Source organism: Panthera leo, chromosome E2, assembly GCF_018350215.1.
Source record: "Panthera leo isolate Ple1 chromosome E2, P.leo_Ple1_pat1.1, whole genome shotgun sequence".
Taxonomy (NCBI): Eukaryota; Metazoa; Chordata; class Mammalia; order Carnivora; family Felidae; genus Panthera; species Panthera leo.
This window is the reverse complement of record NC_056693.1, coordinates 33,548,254-33,568,336: the sequence shown is the minus strand read 5'-3', so window position 1 is coordinate 33,568,336 and position 20,083 is coordinate 33,548,254. Positions and strand designations below refer to the sequence as shown.

Genomic DNA, 20,083 nt, shown 5'->3' with positions numbered 1-20,083 from the left:
CGGGTAGTGACACAGATACAACGAAGGGTGGGGACATTCTGGAAGGCAGTGGAGGCTGTCATAGCTGTCCAAGAAGGGCCTCAAAGGAGGTGGACCAGCCAGACTGCAGAAAACCCTGCCCTACCCCCACTTCCCATGCCCACCCCCTCAACTTCCCCCAACCCAGGTCCCCTTTAACCCAACTAGAAACAAGTCCCACCTTCCCAACACACTGCTAGACACCTGGAGCCAGAAGAGTCTAGATGATTTATTGTCATTCAAATATCTCACAGAAACAGGAATGTAGCAAACAGGTCATGGTAATATGAAAAAGTAAAAAAAAAAAACTGCAGGTTTGTACATGTTGCTCTATTTACATCTGGAACAGGTGCTCCCCCACATCAGGCACAGCAGCTGCACTTGTCCGATGCCCCTTTGCAGATGCAGCCCTGGGCACACTTGGCACAGCCCACGGGGCAGCAGGAGCAGCAGCCTGGGGGAGAAAGGCCCGAGTGGGTCAGAGCCCAAGTGGGTCACCAGGAACCCCCCTTCCCACAGCGGGCCCGGCACAGCTCTGCCCCCAGCCCTGCAGGGCCCTGGGTTGAGGATGGCCTGCTCTGTCCCTAGACAACTGCGTCCTACCCCGTAGCAAGAGGCTGCCTTGCCCCCATCTGATTCCAGGACAGGGCAGAACGCCTGCAGACACAGAGACAGGGCCTCCAGGGACAATGGAGGCTAGTCCTTTGCCCCCCTGAACCACACAGTGACGCGAGGGAAGTCCTCAAGGTCAGAGAGGGGGCACCCCCTGCCCACCAGCGCCCAGGAGGGCCAGGGAAGTTCTGGGCTGTCTGCAGAGGAAAGGGCTGCACCAGGTCAGAGACACCACACGTGGTCATCAAATTCATGAACATCAAGGGTCAGGACACTGGAGGGTTCAGAAGGCAGGAGACCTAGGTTCTGGTGCTGGCTGCATCCTTGACACGATTTGCTGACCTCTCTGCAGGGGCCTCGGTTGCCCTGCTCTAGGATGAGGTGGGGACTCCACCATCTTATCTGCAGGAACTTTCAGTGCCAATTCTGAGTCAGGGGCTGAGGGAAGGGGATGTCGAGAAGCTGGGTCATCTGACCCAGCCCAGCCCCCCTGGGAGAACACCCCACACTCACTCTTCTTGCAGGAGGTGCATCTGCAGTCTTTGCACGTGCAGGAGCCGGCGCACGTGCAGGAGCCACCTGCCAGGGAGAGAAAGAGACTCGGTGAGCACAAGTGCGGTGTAGGAGCCACAGTGGGTGGGCAACACACGCCCCCTGCGGCCTCCGGGTGGGTGCCCAGCACCAGGAGCTCGCTCCTCACGCAGGGCGGGTAAGGGCAGCCCCACTCTCTCTCTCTGGGGTGCTAGGAAAGGTAGGTCCCCTCCGGCTTTTACTCCACACGGAAGGTCTCGGGCCTTCCAAAGGGCTAAGAGTAGAACCAGAGCCTGTGGTCTTGAACCCCGAGGAGGCAATGCCCCACCTCCCATCAAGTGCTGGTGGCTCCAAGGCCTGAACAGAGCACTGTGTCCCAGGTCAGCAGCCCTCGACCAACAGGAGGCTTCGACGTGACCGCAGTACCCTCCCCTCTAACACAGGGGGCAGAGAGAGGACGGAAATGCTCTCAGGGGCTTGGCGGGGGAGAAAGCACAGCACGTGCCCACGACGGGATTCAGCTCAAGTCCAAAACAGTCGCTCTTCTAACCCCAAGAACAGTCGGTCCGGGCCTGGGAAACTGCACCCTAAGACTCAGAGCCGGGGGCCCTTACCGGCGGAGCAGGAGCAGTTGGGGTCCATCTGGAGTCGAGGTGACGACGGAAGTCCAAAGCAGGCGACACAAGAGGCACACCGCTGATGGCTGGAGGCGTGGTGGAGCCTGGGCGCTGACGGGCCGGCTTTATAGCGGGAGCGGGCGGTCCGGGCGCAAAGGCCCCGCCCCGGCCCTTGCACCCGCCCCGCGGAGAGCGCGCGGCCTGGCGTGTCCTTGGCTGTGCTGTGTGCACCCCGCGGGGCCGGGCGCACGGGTCCAGGAGGGTGGCGGGCTCCGTGCGCACCTCGCGGAGGGGTCGGCACGCGGTGTCCCAGCCGCCCTGCCCGCCCCCTCTCTGTCTCCCCGCGGTTGGCCGCCGCCCCCGTTCCCGTCGGTTCCGGGCACTCTCTGCCTGGGTCCTCGCCGCCTTCCCCACCCCCGGCCCGCTGCAGGTGTCCCCGGGGTCGCTCTTTCCGGGAGCCCGTGTGCAACCCCGGCTTCTCCTTCCAGACCCAGGCTTGGCGGGGGCAAGGGGCAGAGGGTGGGTGTGCAGAGCCACCTGAGAGAGTTGTGTGCAGAGGATGGGGGGTGGACGTGACCTTTGCCTCCCTGGCAAGTCTCTTCTCCGGCCCCACGTCGGGCTTTCGGACCCTTTCATGCGGTACGCCGTTTGGCAGGCACAGACCACTGCCTCTGTCCGTTCTCCAGGCGCGAAAGGATATATGGGCGCGATTGTCTGGGCCCTTCTTTGGGTTAAAAGCAGGGCTTGCCACAACCTGCGGATGCACCCCACTCCAGGCGGTGCCCAGTGGGTAAGATGCCCACAACGGAGGGATTCTTTTAGGTGATAGGGAGACCTGACTTTAAATAACAAAATAAGAAAAGTGGTCATTTCCCTTTCAGCATTCCAAGAATTACCTAGTGTTAGTGACTTCCTCCTCCCTTCCCTGCCAGCCATTGCCTGTCTAGGTCCCCTATTGTGGGCCTTAGGGCGTGTTTGTCTTGTACACAGCAACGCCGTGAGCACAGGCCTGTGGCTCCCTTCGTTCTTTCTATCCTCTACCGCGGAAGGGATGTGTGGGCCCGTTTGTCCGGGTGCTCCTTTGCCTAAACTTTCTAGGGGCTTTCCTCAGCCCTGCCAATTCACCCTACTCATGATGGAGGTGCCCAAAGCATGGGAAGGGATCTTTGTATGTGATAGGTGAACCCGGCATCAAATAACAAAGTAAGACGAGTGGTTCTGTCCCTCTTTGTGTTCCTGGCAACTGCATAGCATTTAGTCTGTTCCCATCCTTGTGTCTCATCTTGGCTATTTGAACCCTACCAGTGATCCTTTATGTTTTTAATTTTTTTTAAGTTTATTTCTCTATTTTGAGAGAGCACACGCAAGCACAGGAAGGGCAGAGGGAAGGTTAGAGAGAGAATCCCAATCTACTGTCAGCACGGAGACTGATGTGGGGCTCGAACTCACAGAGAGATTGTGACCTGAACAGAAACCAAGAGTCAGTCCCTTAACCAGCTGAGCTACCCAGGTGCCCCCCAATAGCAATCACAAAGGGGACATTAGTTACGAGCCGGTTTCCCAAAGGCAAAAGTGCACACAGCACATGGAGTTTAAGGTAGCTAACCCAGGGTCACGGTGCTGGGAGGTGGTACCCTGGATATGGTTCCAGCCACTGCTGGAGGGAAAGAAAGTAAATGATAAAGCCTCCCTTCGGCCCGGAGATATGTCTTTAGCTCCACTCTACTGCGTCAAGCTCAATCTTGGGAGTGACAAAGTGAAACAAAAGGAGTATATATATATATATATATATATATATATATGTATATGTATATGTAATATATGATATATATGTATATGTAATCACATATCTATGTATATATATACATATATATATGATACATGATTTTATAGCACACTTCTATGTCTGGAAGTAAACTCATTCTCATTTTCAGTAGTGGTAAAAGACTTTGCTTTTCATATAAATGTATTGCAAAAAATATGAATCATTCAAAAGAAAATGTTAAGTAAGATACGGTTGCAGAGGACAGCAGAGATGGCAGGCATCCATCTGTATCTATTATGAGGACTTGGACTGTCTTGCTCATGGCTTTATATCCCTAGGGCCGACCCTTCTCGTGTGAGAAGAGAGGATAACTCTCTCTGGGCAATTGGTCACATGCTCATTGGGTAGCTGGAGACAACACAGGACACGCAGCTAAGCCCACCAGGCTGGGCTTATTTTTCTGGAGGTAGAGAAATGTCTCCTATGCTATGGATGCTATTAATAAAATAATAGCTAACATTATGGATTACTCACTGTGTCCAGGCATCATTCTCATTTCTTTACATGTATTAAATAATCTCATTCTAAGAGCCGCTGCCCTACTATTTTTCCCCTTTTATAGTGCAGGAGACTGAGCCACAGAGAGGTTTACGTCAGGCATCTGTAAGTGACACGAGGGGGCGTTGCACTCATGCAGGCTGACTGTAGCATCATGCCCTCACCCTCCACCCTGCACCATGACTTCGCATGAAAGGTGAGGACGGAGAGGCACAGAGCAGCAGTGGGAGGAGCACTGAGAGGGCAGTCAGATCCTCTGCAGAGCTCTGTGACCTCTCTGGGCTTCGGTTTCCCATCTCTCCAGATAGGGCACAACTAGACTGTCTCAAAGGACCCTTCCAGCTCTGAATGATAAGAGGCAGGATTTAGCATCCAGTGACATCATGATCAGCCAGTGGTGGCCAGAGGGTGAGGTCAGCTGTAGTATATAAATTAATAACTCTGACCAGGAGCTGTGTGACCTGGGGCTGGTTGCTTAATCTCTCTGGTGTTGGCACAATCACTTCAGTCCCTGCATGTTCGCTTTTGACGGTTTCCTGTACAGATCAAATTACGTAAAGGATGGGAAAGATTCTTGTGTCTGTCCAAATGCGGTGGCACCATCCTGTCCCTAGGGGCTTATTGCTGGACATCCACACTCCCCTGGGCCCCAGGTCAGCAAATTTCCAATCGCATCTCTAGCCTCCAGAGTAATGCTTCCAAACCAGAGAGTCTTTCTCTGGAGCATGTTGGGAGCTAGAAGTATTCTCTCTCCACAAATGTCAGTGTGAATATTGTAGTGACCATAATACCCACTGTTTGTTAAGCCCTAGCCAGGAGCCAGGACACTATCTCACTGAATTTCTTACATTGAAATGTCATCTCCTTTATACGAATGAAGAAATGAAGGCTTCGTAAGTGTCAACAACTTGCCCAGGTCACATGGCCAAGAAATGGCAAGGTAAGCTGTGAACCAGACTGCCTGACAGCAAAGCCCATGCTCTGGGCACGGGCTGGCTTCATAAATCCCCTTTTCACACCAGGCACCCACAGGCAAGCATGGTCCTGATTCAGGGCCACATGATTCACATTCTCTTTGATTCAACATCAAGTAGCAACTCCCTCCACAAAGAGCCCCGGGGGACTAACCGTTGGCACTAATTACAAGTCACTCAAGGCCTCTCTCCTGCCTAATAAACAACACAAAGTCTTCCAAACGGCAGGACTGGCCATCACCCTGCACAGACAGACATGAAGTACTCCATCTGGAACCAGTTCTTGGATGGCCTCCCTCTTGTGGGGAAATGGCTGGGCAATTGTCTCCAATTCCCTAGTGACTTTGTTGGTTTCAAGTTGCCAAGGGCAGATTTTGTAGGGGCGGATCCCAGCCTGACCTGGGGAGGAACTTCCAAAGACTCAGAGCCAAGTCACAACAGGGAGCTCTCAGGGGTACTGGGTGTCCTGTCAGTGGCACTAGACAAGCCAACACTGATGGATTCCCTGTGCGGGTGTTGGAGACGGTGCTACTCAAGGTGTATGTGGTCCACACACCTTGTGAATTGTTTCTAGTGCTCAGTGCACACCTTTGATGAATACATGTGTCGTTTGCAGTTTTTAAAAGTTTTGTTATTTTGTTCCTCAAAACAAGAGGGAAATTTGTTGAATTAAAACGTGGGTTTTGTAAATTGTGCCTTTTAAAGTTTTTTCTTAGTAATTTATTTTGCCAAAAATTAAATCTGTGTCAGAAAGTAAAAATTGGGAGGTGCCTAGATGGCTCAGACGGTTAGGCATCCGACTCTTGATTTCAGCTCAGGTTCATGATCTCAGGGTTTGTGGGTTTGAGCCCCACATTGGGCACCTCGCTCTCAGTATGGAGCCTGCTTGGGATTCTCCCTCTCCCTCTCTCTGCCCCTCCTGGCTCATTCTCTCTCTCTCTCTCCTCTCAAAACTAAAAACTAAAAATTGGTCCTTCAAGTGTGTCAGAAGCAAGCCCTGTAAAGAAAAGTCAAACAAGTGGGGAGGTAGATTCCATCCCCAGAGTACTTTTTTTTTTTTTTTTAAAGATTTTAGTTAAGTAATCTCTACACCCAATGTGGGCCTTGAACCTACAACTCCAAACCCCGAGATCAAGAGTTGCACACTCCTGGGAATGCAAGCTGGTGCAGCCACTCTGGAAAACAGTATGGAGTTTCCTCAAAAAAACTAAAAATAGAACTACCCTACGACCCAGCAATTGCACTACTAGGCATTTATCCATGGGGTACAGCTGTGCTGTTTCAAAGGGACACATGCACCCCAATGTTTATAGCGGCACTGTCAACAATAGCCAAAGTATGGAAAGAGCCCAAATGTCCATCGATGGCTGAATGGATAAAGAAAATGTGGTATATATATACAATGGAGTATTACTCAGCAATCAAAAAGAATGAAATCTTGCCATTTGCAACTACGTGGATGGAACTGGAGTGTATTATGCTCAGCGAAATTAGTCAGAGAAAGACAAAAATCATAGGACTTCACTCATATGAGGGCTTTAAGAGACACAACAGATGAACATAAGGGAAGGGAAACAAAAATAATATAAAAACAGGGAGGGAGACAAAACAGAAGAGATTCATAAATATGGAGAACAAACTGAGGGTTACTGGAGGGGTTGTGGGAGGGAGGATGGGCTAAATGGGTAAGAGGAACTAAGGAATCTACTCCTGAAATCATTGTTGCACTATATGCTAACTAATTTGGATGAAAATTTAAAAAAATAAAAAACAAAACAAGAGTTGCACACTCTACCACCTAAGCCAGCCAGGCGACCCTCCTGAGTACTTCTGAAGCCTAACATTGCTGAGGATCAAAGCTCAGCAGGGAATCCTAATTAGATATTGAGAAGTTGTAGACCACAAACACTTCCCACGAGAATTGAGGGGAACTGTATTTGCCCCATACTGTTAGGGCATCTAGATACTTTCATTTTCATCCAAGAAACTGATTCAGAGGTAACCTGACTCCCATAAGGCACAGTGTGTTAGGGGCTAATACTTGGGGGTCCAGCACCCAGGTCTCTGCACTTACGGTCCAATCTTCCACTCCAGCCATGGGGAATATGAGGTGCCTTATATCCAAAGCATGAAAAGAAAGCCAGCATAAATTCAACTTTTATTTTATTCAAGTTTTGTTATAAGTCATGTATTTTATGGAAACAGGAATGTAGCAAACAGGTCATGGTAATATGAAAAAGTAAAAAAAAAAAAACTGCAGGTTTGTACATGTTGCTCTATTTACATCTGGAACAGATGCTCCCCCACATCAGGCACAGCAGCTGCACTTGTCCGATGCCCCTTTGCAGATGCAGCCCTGGGCACACTTGGCACAGCCCACGGGGCAGCAGGAGCAGCAGCCTGGGGGAGAAAGGCCCGAGTGGGTCAGAGCCCAAGTGGGTCACCAGGAACCCCCCTTCCCACAGCGGGCCCGGCACAGCTCTGCCCCCAGCCCTGCAGGGCCCTGGGTTGAGGATGGCCTGCTCTGTCCCTAGACAACTGGGTCCTACCCCCTAGCAAGAGGCTGCCTTGCCCCCATCTGATTCCAGGACAGGGCAGAACGCCTGCAGACACAGAGACAGGGCCTCCAGGGACAATGGAGGCTAGTCCTTTGCCCCCCTGAACCACACAGTGACACGAGGGAAGTCCTCAAGGTCAGAGAGGGGGCACCCCCTGCCCACCAGCGCCCAGGAGGGCCAGGGAAGCTCTGGGCTGTCTGCAGAGGAAAGGGCTGCACCAGGTCAGAGACACCACACGTGGTCATCAAATTCATGAACGTCAAGGGTCAGGACACTGGAGGGTTCAGAAGGCAGGAGACCTAGGTTCTGGTGCTGGCTGCATCCTTGACACGATTTGCTGACCTCTCTGCAGGGGCCTCGGTTGCCCTGCTCTAGGATGAGGTGGGGACTCCACCATCTTATCTGCAGGAACTTTCAGTGCCAATTCTGAGTCAGGGGCTGAGGGAAGGGGATGTCGAGAAGCTGGGTCATCTGACCCAGCCCAGCCCCCCTGGGAGAACACCCCACACTCACTCTTCTTGCAGGAGGTGCATCTGCACTCTTTGCACGTGCAGGAGCCGGCGCACGTGCAGGAGCCACCTGCCAGGGAGAGAAAGAGACGCGGTGAGCACAAGTGCGGTGTAGGAGCCACAGTGGGTGGGCAACACACGCCCCCTGCGGCCTCCGGGTCGGTGCCCAGCACCAGGAGCTCGCTCCTCACGCAGGGCGGGTAAGGGCAGCCCCACTCTCTCTCTCTGCGGTGCTAGGAAAGGTAGGTCCCCTCCGGCTTTTACTCCACACGGAAGGTCTCGGGCCTTCCAAAGGGCTAAGAGTAGAACCAGAGCCTGTGGTCTTGAACCCCGAGGAGGCAATGCCCCGCCTCCCATCAAGTGCTGGTGGCTCCAAGGCCTGAACAGAGCACTGTGTCCCAGGTCAGCAGCCCTCGACCAACAGGTGGCTTCGACGTGACCGCAGTACCCTCCCCTCTAACACAGGGGGCAGAGAGAGGACGGAAATGCTCTCAGGGGCTTGGCGGGGGAGAAAGCACAGCACGTGCCCACGACGGGATTCAGCTCAAGTCCAAAACAGTCGCTCTTCTAACCCCAAGAACAGTCGGTCCGGGCCTGGGAAACTGCACCCTAAGACTCAGAGCCGGGGGCCCTTACCGGCGGAGCAGGAGCAGTTGGGGTCCATCTGGAGTCGAGGTGACGACGGAAGTCCAAAGCAGGCGACACAAGAGGCACACCGCTGATGGCTGGAGGCGTGGTGGAGCCTGGGCGCTGGCGGGCCGGCTTTATAGCGGGAGCGGGCGGTCCGGGCGCAAAGGCCCCGCCCCGGCCCTTGCACCCGCCCCGCGGAGAGCGCGCGGCCTGGCGTGTCCTTGGCTGTGCTGTGTGCACCTCGCGGGGCCGGGCGCACGGGTCCAGGAGGGTGGCGGGCTCCGTGCGCACCTCGCGGAGGGGTCGGCACGCGGTGTCCCAGCCGCCCTGCCCGCCCCCTCTCTGTCTCCCCGCGGTTGGCCGCCGCCCCCGTTCCCGTCGGTTCCGGGCACTCTCTGCTTGGGTCCTCGCCGCCTTCCCCACCCCCGGCCCGCTGCAGGTGTCCCCGGGTCGCTCTTTCCGGGAGCCCGTGTGCAACCCCGGCCTCTCCTTCCAGACCCAGGCTTGGCGGGGGCAAGGGGCAGAGGGTGGGTGTGCAGAGCCACCTGAGAGAGTTGTGTGCAGAGGATGGGGGGTGGACGTGACCTTTGCCTCCCTGGCAAGTCTCTTCTCCGGCCCCACGTCGGGCTTTCGGACCCTTTTATCCTGTACACCGTTTGGGGGACACAGACCACTGCCTCTGTCCGTTTCCAGGAGGGAAAAGATATATGGGCACATTTCTCCAGGTCCTTTTTTGGGTTAAATCTAGTGCGCCCGACAGCCTTCAGGTGCACCGCACTCCAGACTTGGCCCCACTCTTGCCCAATGCGTAAGATGCCCACAAAGGAGGCTTTCTTTTAGGTAATAGGGAGACCTGGCTTTAAAATAACAAAGAAAAGTAGTTATTACTCTTTAAGCATCTCAAGAATTACATAGCATTTATTATGTCCCAGGCCATTTTATAATCACTTTTGAAATTTGTACCCTCACAAAGACCCCCAATAGGGAATTACTATTACTTTTGAGCCCTTTTTGTTAACGGATAACTACAGCACAGAGTCTAAATTACTTGGCCAAAGTCACACAGCTAGAAGTGGACACTGATCTGAATCCAGTCAGCTTCCCTGGGGAAAGATAAGCCTGACTTTGACCTAGGTATGTTATGTTTCTCTACTGCTTGAGACCTTTTCAATAAGAGCAAGCTGCCACCTCAAACTATGGGTAGCAAATGAAGTGATCCATAAGTGACATAAATGAAATACATATATATTTATATAGTATATTTTCATACACTATATATACTTTTCTGGCTATCTTCTATGTCTAGGATAAGATTGATTCCCATTTTTAGTAATCATAAACAGTTTGTCTTTCATTTAAATTAAAGAAAATATGAATCATTTCAAAGTACAATGTTAAAAAGATGGCAGGCGTCTTCTGGTGTCTGATCTAAGGCACAGAGCATCTTCCTCGTGGCTTTATACCTGTAATTCCAATCACAGTTTTGTGATGTTCTGAATGATGTTCTCTGCCCAAGGGCCACATTCTCCTGCAATTGATAAAGACCACACAGGACACATAACCTGGCACCCCAGGCCAGGCTGATTTGAGGTAAATAAATACTCCTTGTGTTATGCATGATAATAAGAAAGTAATAGCATCCCAGGCCTGGCTGATTTGTCAGGAGGTAACAAATGTGCCTTATGCTATGTATAATAAAAGTAAAGTAACAGCTAATATTAATAGATCACTTATGATGTGCTAGACACTGTTCTAAGTTCTTTACACGTATTAACTCATTCAATCCTTTGAGCCAGATGCCTTTCTTTGCCCCTTTTACAGTGGAAGTACTAAGCCAGAGAGGTTTACGTCACGTAGCTGTAAGTGACATGGGTAGGATCTGCACTCACATGGGCTTTGCATCATGCCCTCACCCTCCTCCCCGCACCATGACTTCACATGAAAAGTAAGGACGCTGAACACCTGGCACAGAGCAGCAGTGGGGAGAGCACTGAATTGACAGTCACATCCTCTACATTAGCTCTCTGACCTCTCTGGGCTTCAGTGTCCCATCTCCCAAGCTGGGGCACCATTGGTCCATCTCCAGAGGCCCTTCCACCTTTGAATCGTGAGAGGCAATATTTGGCACCCGGTGCCATCATGATCAGTCAGCTGTGGACAGGGCCTGAGGCCAGCTGTATTTGTTCAGACCCCTGCCTAGGAGCTGCGTGACCTTAGACAGTTGGCTCAATCTCTCTGAAGACGGCATGATTACTCCAGCCCCTGCATGTTCACTCTCTCATTGACTCCTGCAGACCAAATGGCATGAAGGATGGTGAAGACTTTTGTGTCTGTCCAAATGCCGTGGCGGCATCTTGTCCCTGGGAGCATTAGGCTGGTCATCCACCCTCCTTCCAGCACCAGGTCAGCAAATTTCCAATCCCACCCTTAACCTCCAGCCTAGAGTAATGCTTCCAAACTCTTGGACCCTTTCCCTAAGAGCTTATTGGGATTCAATAGGATTCCCTCTCCATGAATGTCTGTGTGGACGTAATGACCACTGTTTATTAAGCCCTAGCCGGGAGCCGGGAGCCTATCATTTAATCCCACATAGAGACCGAATCTCCTTTCCATGGGGAAATCGAGGCTCAGTAAGGTTGAGCAGCTTGCCCAGGTCATTCCACCTGTGACAAAGGAGGCTGTGAACCCAGACTGCCTGACAGCAAAGCCCATGCTCTGGGCACGGGCTGGCTTCATAAATCCCCTTTTCACACCAGGCACCCACAGGCAAGCATGGTCCTGATTCAGGGCCACATGACTCACTTTCTCTTTGATTGAACATCAAGTAGCAACTCCCTCCACAAAGAGCCCCGGGGGACTAACCGTTGGCACTAATTACAAGTCACTCAAGGCCTCTCTCCTGCCTAATAAACAACACAAAGTCTTCCAAACGGCAGGACTGGCCATCACCCTGCACAGACAGACATGAAGTACTCCATCTGGAACCAGTTCTTGGATGGCCTCCCTCTTGTGGGGAAATGGCTGGGCAATTGTCTCCAATTCCCTAGTGACTTTGTTGGTTTCAAGTTGCCAAGGGCAGATTTTGTAGGGGCGGATCCCAGCCTGACCTGGGGAGGAACTTCCAAAGACTCAGAGCCAAGTCACAACAGGGAGCTCTCAGGGGTACTGGGTGTCCTGTCAGTGGCACAGTGGCAGGGAGCAAGCCAAGTTCTCTGTGGGGAAGGACATCCAGGACATAGCTACTCAGGTGTGTGTGGTCCACAGCACTGGGGAATTTGTGAATTGTTTCTAGTGCTCAGTGAACACCTTCAGTGAACATACATATGCGCAGTGTTTTAAAATCTCTAATTTTGTTCTTCATGTATTTATTGAAACTATGTGTGTCCAACCTAAATACATGAGCATCATATTGTTCTTTTATGGCCTTTTTGTAAAATTAATATATTTTTACCAAGGTTTAGTCTGTGATGCATAGAAAGTAAAAACTACTCCTTCACCACAGGGGTTTGAGAACCCCATGTAGGATTCAAACAGGTGAGAAGTTGTTTTCCAATTCCCTTTAGTCACTTTTCAAGCCTAAAATCTGGTGAGGATCTGAGGTTGGGCAGAGAAACCATGGAGCATGAGAAATTCTGGATTGACAGGGCACCTGGCTGGCTCAGTCCCTAGAGCATGTGACTCTTGATCTCAGGTAGGAGGTTTGAGCCCCATCTTGGGCTTAGAGATTACTTATAATTAAAGAAATAAATTCTGGATTGAGAAGTTTCTGTGCCATCAACGCTTGACATGATAACAGACGGACCCGATGAGTCCTCATGCCTTTATATCCTCTGGCTCTTCCATTTTACAGAAAGTTAAGCTCGGTGATGTAACCTGACTTGCCTTAAGGCACTCAGTTTATTAGGGACTAACATTTGTGGACAGAACCCAGGTTTCTGCACTTCCAGTCCAATCCGCTACCCCAGCCCTCCTGGGCACGCAAAGGAAAACAGAAGCGAGAAAAAATTTAACAACTTTTATTATAATTCACGTATTTTATAGGAAAAAAAAGGAATGTAGCAAACGGATCAGGTTTGTACCAAAAACAAAACAAAAAATAGCAAAAAAACCCAAAAAACCAAAAAACCCTGCAGGTTTGTACACGTTGCTCTATTTACATCGGGGACGGGCTCTCCGGGACATTAGGCGCAGCAGCTGCACTTGTCCGATGCCCCTTTGCAGATGCAGCCCTGGGCACACTTGGCACAGCCCACGGGGCAGCAGGAGCAGCAGCCTGTGAAAGGGAAGAAGCCGGCAGAGATGAGCGCTGGGCACAAAGGATGAGTGATTCCGGTCCTCCCCTATGGGGCCCATCGTGGAGGCAGCACCTTTCCCGAGGAAGGGGCATCAACTATCCTGTTTTAACTCCCCTTGGAGTATGGGCTAGGGGTGGCGGTGGGTAGGGGGTGTACGAGAAAAGAAGGCACTCACTCTTCTTGCAGGAGGTGCATCTGCAGGCTTTGCATTTGCAGGAGCCGGCGCACGAGCAGGAGCCACCTGCAAGGAGAAAGGCAGCGGTGAGAACGGAACCGTCCCTGGGGAGGACTCGAACGCGGGAATGGGTGCTGGCAGCCCGGCGATTGAGTCTCAGTTCCACAACCTGCCCGTGGGAACCCGGACAGGCCATCAAGTCCGACCCCTCATCGGTAGGAGCGGGGCTCGACTAGCCTAGAGAGAGGTACACCGAGAGGCTCTGGGGAGGGGCAGTTAGCACCCCGAAAGTGAATGATCAAGAAGAGAAGGGGACGTCAGAGATTGCTTCTCTGGCTCTACAACCGACGCGCGGCCCCGAACCCGAGCTTACCGGTGGCGCAGGAGCAGTCGGGATCCATGGCGAGAAGAAGCGGTAGCTGGAGTCCGGAGACGGTTGCAGAGAGGTGGCTGGGCGCTCAGGAGAGGCGTGGTGGAGCGCAGCGCGGCGGGCCGCCTTTATAGCGGGAAGGAGCCGGGGCGAGTGCAAAAGCCCGCCCCGTGCGGCCGCCGCCTGCACACGCCCCGCGCTGAATCACCGGCGGCCGCGCGGCGCACGGGGCTGTGCGCACGGCCGCCGGCCCCGGTTCCCAGAAACCGCCTCCGTACGCCGCGGGCCACCACGTGCGGGAGGGCCGGGTGCAGAGCCGGGACACCGCGTCCCGGGCCGCTGGGCCCTGCGCCGGGCACCCTGCCCCCTGGCCTGTGCTTGAACTCGAGATGTTTGGGGGGCGGGGGAAAGCTGGGGTAGAGGGGTGCGGAGCGGGTCTTGGGGCCCCCTCCTGGACAGAAAAATCTGTTGGAAGACCAGATTACAAAAACCTCTTTGTACCTGTCAAGACTTAATAATCGTGTCACAGCATGGTAAGCCCATGGGATGGTTATGGACAACCTATCTAGGCAATGTATATAGAGTGCTTTATTGTGTGCTACGGAGTGTAGTGAGCTAGTGAGCGTGTTCTGTGCGGCCTCTCATTTAACCCCATAACAACTGCTAAAAAGGAAACTACTGACCCCAAATGGTGTCCCTTAGGCCAAGTCACCAAACGGGGGCTAAATACCTAACCTACACTGCAGTTTTAACCTTCCGCAGAAGTGTAAGTCTTAAGGGTCAATGAGGAATTTTCTGATCAGCGCCAATGAGGCAATCTGTCACAGGGGCCCTCTCTATTTCCCAAAGGAGGATGAACTAATCCACCCTGCCCTTCCACCTAAGGAAGGTGACCTTGCCTAAAACAATCCTTTCTTTTCCTTTGCTCATGACTTTCTTGCCCCGCTTTCTTTCCTATAAAAACTTTGCATTTTGTACAACTCCTCCGAACTCCCCCTTACTTGCAAGATGGGATACTGATTCATGAGTCACTTAATAAAGCCAATTAGATCTTCAAATTAACCCAGTTGAATTTTGTTTTTTAACAACCCTACGAGGTAAGTAGGATAGGGAAAGATAGGATAAAATGGGCAGAGACGGAAAGATTAGGACCTGAAGTCACTGGGTGGGGAAAAAAACTTATTTTGGAACAATGCTGGAAGTGTCTGACCGCAGCAAACCCTTCGGGGAAAGGTTCCTCCTAAGAATGTAGCAGACACAGGCGTGCCTGGGTGGCTCAGTCAGTGAAGTGTCCGACTTCAGCTCAGGTCATGATCTTGCTGTTCAGAGTTCGAGCCCTGTATTGGGCTCTGTGCTGACAGCTCAGACCCTGGAGCCTGTTTCAAATTCTGTGTCTCCCTCTCTCTCTCTCTGCCCCCTCCCCCACTCATGGTCTCTCTCTCTCTCTCTCTCTCTCTCTCTCTCAAAAATAAATAAACATCAAAAAAATATTTTTTTAAGGAATGTAACAGACACCACCTACTCCCCCTCAGGTTTCCCAGGAATTTGACAAAAGATCTGACTAAAAATGAGTAGGCCGTAAAACCTATGACCCACAAGGAACAGTATGGCCATAGACCACCCCTCATACCATGGAATTGAGCCAATCAGGAATGGACAACACAGCACCTAGAGCTATCAAACCAATAAGGGTAGAACCTGAGAAGGAACAAGAGGGAAGTGGGGGGCAACCAGAACCTTACAAAACAAGGACCCTTACCTATAGTCATGGGTATTCACCCTCAAATGCCTCCTCTCTGTAAAGAGAGCTTTCCTACTATTTTTCCTTTCTGATCTTATACTCTAATACATTTTGCTGCTCATTTTGTGTGTGTGTTTTTAAAATTTTTTAAATGTTTATTTATTTTTGAGACAGAGGGAGACAGAGCGTGAGCAGGGGAGGGGAAGAAAGAGAGAGGGAGACACAGAATCCGAAGCAGGCTCCGAGCTGTCGGCACAGAACCCAATGCGGGGCTTGAACCCATGAACCTCAAGATCAGGACCTGAGCCGAAGTCAGACGCTTAACTGACTGAGCCACCCAGGCGTCCCTTTTGCTGCTCATTTTGTGTGCATCTCTTCATACTTCAGAGTGGGGAGACAATGAACCCCAGGTATTGAGGTAAAAAGTTCTGCAACATAAGGACTATCTCTTGGTCCTATTTTATTTTTTAATGTTTATTTTTGAGAGACAGAGAGAGAGAGCAAGCAGGAGAGGGATTGGGGTGCGGGGGTGGGGAACAAAATCCAAAGCAGGCTCTGCGCTGACAGCAGCAAGCCTGACGTGGGGCTCGAACTCACGAACTGCGAGATCACAACCTGAGCAAAGTTGACCACTCGGCTGACTGAGCCACCCGGGCGCCCCAACCCCCTTAGTCTTATGTTAAAGAGGAGGAAATGGTGGCCCAGAGAGGTTAAGTAACTTGCCCAATGTCACAGAGCTAGTGCATAGCACAGCCTAGTGATTCAAATCAAAACATCCAGCAGCTGCTAAGGGTAGATCATTGAAAGGTAGACATCAACAAGGGAAAGTAAGGATCAAGAAACTACAAGCCTGGTGCTCAGGAAACTCATAGTCATGGGAGCGGCCCCGTGAGTGCATAGGGAAAAGTGACACCAGGGTCATGGCTAGGATGGAGGTTCATTCAGGGCCAGGGGGAACAGAGAAGAAGAAAGTCAGTCCAGTCTGGGAGGAGGTAGGTAAGGAAGGCCAGAAGGTCTTTGCCAGGCAGGGGAGGGGAAGGAGTTGTACTCCAGCCTGCAGAAGAAGCAGCCAGTTGGAAAGTTAGCATTGCCCTGGAGCATTTGGAAGGGAAAACCCCACAAGAAATTTCTTCCCCAGTGTGCTTTGAGGAGAAGAATGGAGGTGGCGGCCAAATTCCTGTCTGAGGAGGCACACCCAGCTCCCTTGCTCAAGTGTGTCTGGCTTCTGGGTAACGGACCTTAGATCATCATCCTGGGAATGCCCAGAGTGTGTCATCAGAGGAGTCAGCAACCTCTGGTCGCTGGAAGGTTCCTGGCAACTTAGGGTATGCTGGTTGCTGCAGCCGGGAGTTCAGTGAGGAGGCGGGCAAGGACAGGCTGTTCTCATAGCATTTACTCTAAGGTCCTGTGGAAACATCACTTCCTCTGGGGAACCCGTCCTGAACCCCATGCTCAGTCAGGATGCCTGTGGAACGTACTGGTAAACATCCTGTCCTCTTCCTTCCTGGCACTCTCCATGTCTGTAATATGCAGGACCTTGTGTGACTGTTGGATTGATATCTGTGTCCCTCCCCATTCCAGCCCGCCACTGAAAACAAGAACGGTCATTGCTCCCCAAAATGTGGCTCTGGCCCCAGGCACAGGACCAAGTTTGTAGTAGGTGCTTAATCAATATTTGTCAGATGAATTAAAGGCGGTAATCCCTTGAATGTCCCCTCCCTCCCCAGCCCCCACCTTGCATTAGGACCGATTACAAAATGAAAGTAAAAAAACTTTTCCACCGCCCTGGGACCTGTGTGCTCACTCAGATGAAAACACCAAACAGGGCAGGAGAGTTGAGCCATCAGAGGGACTAAATTCTAACAGTCATTCCACTCACTTGCTGATTGACCTTCAGGCAGTTATGTGCCAGGGCCCCTCCGAGCCTCAGTTTACTCATCCTGTCAAATGATCCAATTGTGCTAGAATTTGAAGGGCACATGCAAACTTTCTCTGATTTCAGAGCCAAGGTCTCAGAAATCTGTGTCCGGCAGCCCTGTGGACTAGAGCATTGAAGGTCTGCTCTTGGAGCAGTGGACAGACTTTGTTGTTGTTGTCATTTACATATACATGCACATTATATGCAAAATTCCTGGTTTCTAATCAGGTGGTCACTGGCCCACTCAGGGGAAACAATCCAACACTATGAAGAGACAATAGGGCTTGTTTTTGCCCCCAGGGTCTTGAATCTAGCCTTGGGTCTGAGCCATCCCTGTTGGCAGTAAAATTTGCCTCCAGGCCTTAGCTGTCTGCCCTGAATCATTCTGATTCTGTGAGGGGAGGGATGACCAATCAGCAAAGGTGAGGGGGGCCTGGCCCTAGTCTTGCTCAGGGACACGTCCCGGGAAAGCCTCACTGTGCTTGGGACACACTAGAGAGGGAAGACCTTGCAATGTCTGCAGCCCTGGCATGCAGGGCTGAGGGAGGGAGATGAAGGGACAGGAAGCCAAGAAGCATTAGATGAGGAAAAATACCCCCCCACACACACCAGCTACTCGGATTTAGTCATCAGTGTGAGCCAGTGATGTGGCCCTGGCCTGCATTAATAGAAGTATGCCATCTAGAATGAACGAGGTGAGCTTTTACTCTCCTAACTGCAGAGGGGGATGTTTATGGTTCTGCTGCACAGCCATCCATTCATCCTTCCCTTGTGGAGGTACTTTTAGTATTCCTTTGTAGAATCTCCCCTCTCTCCTTTTAGTCCCTATGATTTGGATGGTGTAGACTCCATCTCTGGGATCCCAAGCCATTCCACCTCCCTGGCCACAGTGATTGGCTCTGGATCACCCAGCCATGAACCAAAAAGAATCACCAAAACTTTTGCTGGGGAAATGCTGGGGAAATGGAAGTCACTCTTTCTGTCTACACTTGAACCTGAGAGGATGTGAAGCTGAATTTCTAAAGCTTTTTGTCTCCATGAGAAGGGCCTGAAAATAAAATCATGACAAAGGAAATGGAGACTGGAACATCACTGGAACACCTGAATCCAGCCATTCCTGAAGCCATTGTGAGTCAATCATTTCCTTTTTAGTTAAATCATTCTGGATAGAGTCCTGACTGGCACCGTTGGTCAGACCACCCTGTGAGTCGTGTTATTGTTGGGCTTCCACTGTCCAGAAGACAGTTGATCACAATGGTCCTAAGACTTCAAACCCTGTCATGTGAACAACAATTGAGAGGCGTGGACAGGTTCATTCTGGAAGAAAAGCATTACCTTCAAATATATGGACAGTGGTTGCTCTGATTATCTATAGCTATGCCACAAATTGCCCCAAACTTAGCAGCTTAAACAACCACCATTTTATTGTCTCTCTTGGTTTTATGGGTCAGGAATTCCAACAGCGTTCGTTTGGGTGATTCTGTTCTTTCGTGTATTACTGACTGAGGTCACTTGGTGGCATTCAGTTGGTGAATGGGCTGGTCTGGAAGACCTAAGACAGCTTCACTCACATCATCTGGCACCCTGGAACTATTGACCAGAGCTCCCACAGGTGGCCTCTTCAGCATGGCAGCCTCAGGGCAATTAGGCTCCTTCCGTTCAGTTCAGGGCTCCAAAGGTGCAAGGACCGAGGACCGAGACACAGGAACAGGAGCTGTGAGTCTCTTAAACCCTGGGCCCTGAAACTAGCACAGATCGGTTTCGCCCCATTCTGTCGGTCAGGCAGTCATAGGTCCAGATTCACAGGCAAAGGAGGAAGGCCCCATGTCTTGATGGGAGGAGTCAGTGATTCACGGGCATCTCTAATCTGCTGAAGTTGTTGTGGGGGAAAATATGAAGCACATGCAGTGCCCCAGGCCAGGTGTTAAAGACATCCTGAGTTTATTTCATTTAGGCCTCAGCGTAGCTCAAGAAGGCAGATGCTGTTATTGTCTCCATTTTATAGATGAGGCCCTGGAGTTACGCAGCCTGTTCAGGGTCACACAGCTGTAAACAGCAGCACTGGGATTTGAACCTAGACTTTCTGACTCCACACCCACGTGTTTATGCCACGCTGAAAAGAAGACATTAGACTTGTACTCTGTGGTCCTGAGGGCAGAACCTGGCCAAGGGTGGGGCTGCAGGGATAAAGGTTCTGCTATAGATGGCAAAGACCTTCCTTGCAATGAGAGCTGACCATGACCAAAAGGGACCAACTTGGAAGATAGTTTCCTGTCACCACAGCAATAGAAATAGAGGCTGGTGATTCCAGCGTTAGATAGGGGGATAGAAAGAGGTTAGGGCCCTTCCTCCCAGGAGATCCTGTAATTCCATGGTGCCTGTCCCAGGTGCCATCTCTGTGATCTTAGCTCTTCCTTCTCTTTCCACTGGCCCTGCCTTCCTTTTGGTGGTGTATTAGTTTTCTATTACTGCATAACAAACTCAGCAGCTAAGACAACACATGTGTCACCTCGTAGTTTCTGTGGGTCAGGAATGCAGGCAAGGCTTAGCTAGGCCCTCAGGCTCAGGGTCTCTCACGGACAGCAAGCAGGGTGTCAGCCAGGGCCACAGTCATCTCAAGAGTGAACTGGGACAGGATCCGCTTCCAAGCTCCCTCATGGCGTTGTTGGCAGGATTTGGGCCCTTGGGGGCTATTGTGCCAAGGCCTTGGTTCCTTACTGTTGGCCTTTCCTGGGTCCTGGCCACGTGGGCTTCTCCATAGAGCATCTCACAACAGGACAGTGAGCAAAGCAAAAGGGCAAGAGAGAGTGCC

General features: G+C 51.5%; 3 protein-coding genes across 3 annotated transcripts; all 3 read right to left on the bottom strand.

Annotated features, from left to right (window-relative positions):
* Window positions 1-227: 227 nt before the first annotated feature.
* LOC122208130 (metallothionein-2A) lies at window positions 228-1,886 on the bottom strand. Its single transcript, XM_042918840.1, has 3 exons — window positions 1,776-1,886; window positions 1,144-1,209; window positions 228-472 (listed from the first exon to the last, which is right to left on the bottom strand). The coding sequence occupies exons 1-3, from the start codon at window positions 1,801-1,803 to the stop codon at window positions 381-383; spliced, it is 186 nt and encodes a 61-aa protein (XP_042774774.1). The 5' UTR covers window positions 1,804-1,886; the 3' UTR covers window positions 228-380.
* A 5,335-nt stretch (window positions 1,887-7,221) lies between these two features.
* Window positions 7,222-8,925, bottom strand: LOC122208165 (metallothionein-2). Its single transcript, XM_042918935.1, has 3 exons — window positions 8,779-8,925; window positions 8,147-8,212; window positions 7,222-7,475 (listed from the first exon to the last, which is right to left on the bottom strand). Exons 1-3 carry the CDS (start codon window positions 8,804-8,806, stop codon window positions 7,384-7,386), a joined length of 186 nt encoding a protein of 61 aa, XP_042774869.1. The 5' UTR covers window positions 8,807-8,925; the 3' UTR covers window positions 7,222-7,383.
* A 3,901-nt stretch (window positions 8,926-12,826) lies between these two features.
* Window positions 12,827-13,742, bottom strand: LOC122208074 (metallothionein-1). The gene is made up of 3 exons (XM_042918698.1): window positions 13,616-13,742; window positions 13,243-13,308; window positions 12,827-13,045 (listed from the first exon to the last, which is right to left on the bottom strand). Exons 1-3 carry the CDS (start codon window positions 13,641-13,643, stop codon window positions 12,954-12,956), a joined length of 186 nt encoding a protein of 61 aa, XP_042774632.1. The 5' UTR covers window positions 13,644-13,742; the 3' UTR covers window positions 12,827-12,953.
* Between the last annotated feature and the right edge of the window lie 6,341 nt (window positions 13,743-20,083).